Raw genomic sequence first — 1,612 nt, forward strand, 5'->3', positions numbered from 1 at the left:
CAGGGGCAGGGTGGGGGGGGGATCCAGTGTCAGACTCTGCAGCAAGACGTCAGGTGGGAGGACCAGCAAGGGAGGCGGGAGGTAAAAATAGCCCCGGCCAGCCGACCCTCGGAGCCTTGTCCCAGGCCTGGCCCTGGGCTTGGGTCCAGGAGCTATTCTGGGGCCTGGGAGAGTCACATTCCCTGGAGGAAGGCCCCCTCCCACCCACCCACCCTCCCTCTCCTTCCCTCCCAGAGGCAGGCAGCCGCTGTGAGTCCCTGCTTTGCCGGCAGAGGAAGGAAGGGAGGGCTGGGCAGGGAGAGGGAAGAGGGAAGGCGGGGGCGGGGGCGGCGTGAGCAGGGCTGGTTCTCTGATGCCTGCAGCTCCAGGTCCAGGGACAGCCTCTAGGAGGTTCTTGGCTCAGCACTGGGGAGCGGATGGAGAGGTCAGCCTGTGCCCACGGGCATACTCCACTGCCCAGCAGGTCCCTCTCACCAGGGTGCCCAGGCCCTCACCCACCTCGTCTCTGAAGCCCCCGCTGCCACCCCTGGCTCCTCCAGAGGCACCTCCCATGAGAAGGCCGGTCTGCTCTGGGCGCTCCGACCCTGAGTGGCTCAGCTCTGGCTCCCCTGGCGGCCTGCGGGGAAGAGGCATCGGGTGCAGGCGTGTTGGAGGTGCACACGGCAGGGGGAAGAACTGAGGATGGGGGTGGGTGGGGCTGGGATGTGGCTGGGGATGGAGGTGAGGATGGGGGTGTGCTGGGTGGGGATGGCATGGGGATGTGGTAGGGGCTGATAATGGCACTGGGGTTAGGGTTGGGCATGGGGATGCAGATGCTGTTGGGGTTGGAGATGGGAATGGAGCTGGAGTTGGTTTTAGGATCAGTCTGGGATGGTTACGGATTGGAGGTGAAGATGGCCATGTGGTTAGGGCTGGAGACAAGGTTAGATGAGGAGGGGCTTGAGGAGGCTTAGGGGTTGGATTTGGAGTCAGGAATGGGGACAAGGGTGATTGGGGATGGGGACATGGGTGAAGTTGGCTTCGGGATGGTGGGGGACTAGGGTTGGGAAGTGGCTAGGTGAGGGCTGGATGGTGAGAGATGGGATTGGAGGAGAAACTGGAGTTAAGGGGGAGCTCAGGGGGATGGGTGTTGGGGCTGGAGGTTGGGGAGGATGGGGATGTGGCCAGGGCTGGAGAGGAGTTTAGATGGGGATGATTTGAAGGGGGTTATGGACTGGAGCTGAGGAGAGATTGGGGGTAGGGTTGGGATTGGAGACAGGGATAGAGTTGGGGATGAGACTGAACTAGGGGCAGGAGAGGAGATTAGGGAGGGGATGGTGTTGATTTTGGCTTGGGGATGGGTTTGGGAATGGCTCTAGGTTGGGTTTTGGGCTGTAGTTGGGGATGGCTGTGGATTAGTCTGGGTTGGGTTTAGTTGGGGATGTAGTTGGGGATGAGTTGGGCTGTAGTTGGGGATGAGGATGGGTTGAGGATGGCTGTGGATTAGTCTGGGATTGGGTTTGGGGCTGTAGTTGGGAATGAGGATGGGTTGAGGATGGCTGTGGATTAGTCTGGGGTTGGGTTTGGGGCTGTAGCTGGGGATGAGGATGGAGTCAGGGATGGCTGTGGATTA

General features: G+C 61.1%; 1 protein-coding gene across 1 annotated transcript in view; it reads right to left on the minus strand.

Annotated features, from left to right (window-relative positions):
- Nucleotides 1-1,612, minus strand: part of BCAM (basal cell adhesion molecule (Lutheran blood group)) — a 13,811-nt gene continuing 12,199 nt past the window's right edge. Inside the window, exons 14-15 of the mRNA XM_011963032.1 lie at nucleotides 499-616; nucleotides 1-405 (exon numbers count right to left, since the gene is read on the minus strand). Coding sequence (XP_011818422.1) covers nucleotides 400-405; nucleotides 499-616 — 124 coding nt within the window. The 3' untranslated portion in view covers nucleotides 1-399. The remainder of the gene's footprint in view (nucleotides 406-498; nucleotides 617-1,612) is intronic.

Source organism: Colobus angolensis, unplaced genomic scaffold, assembly GCF_000951035.1.
Source record: "Colobus angolensis palliatus isolate OR3802 unplaced genomic scaffold, Cang.pa_1.0 Scaffold60, whole genome shotgun sequence".
In the NCBI taxonomy this organism is placed as follows: Eukaryota; Metazoa; Chordata; class Mammalia; order Primates; family Cercopithecidae; genus Colobus; species Colobus angolensis.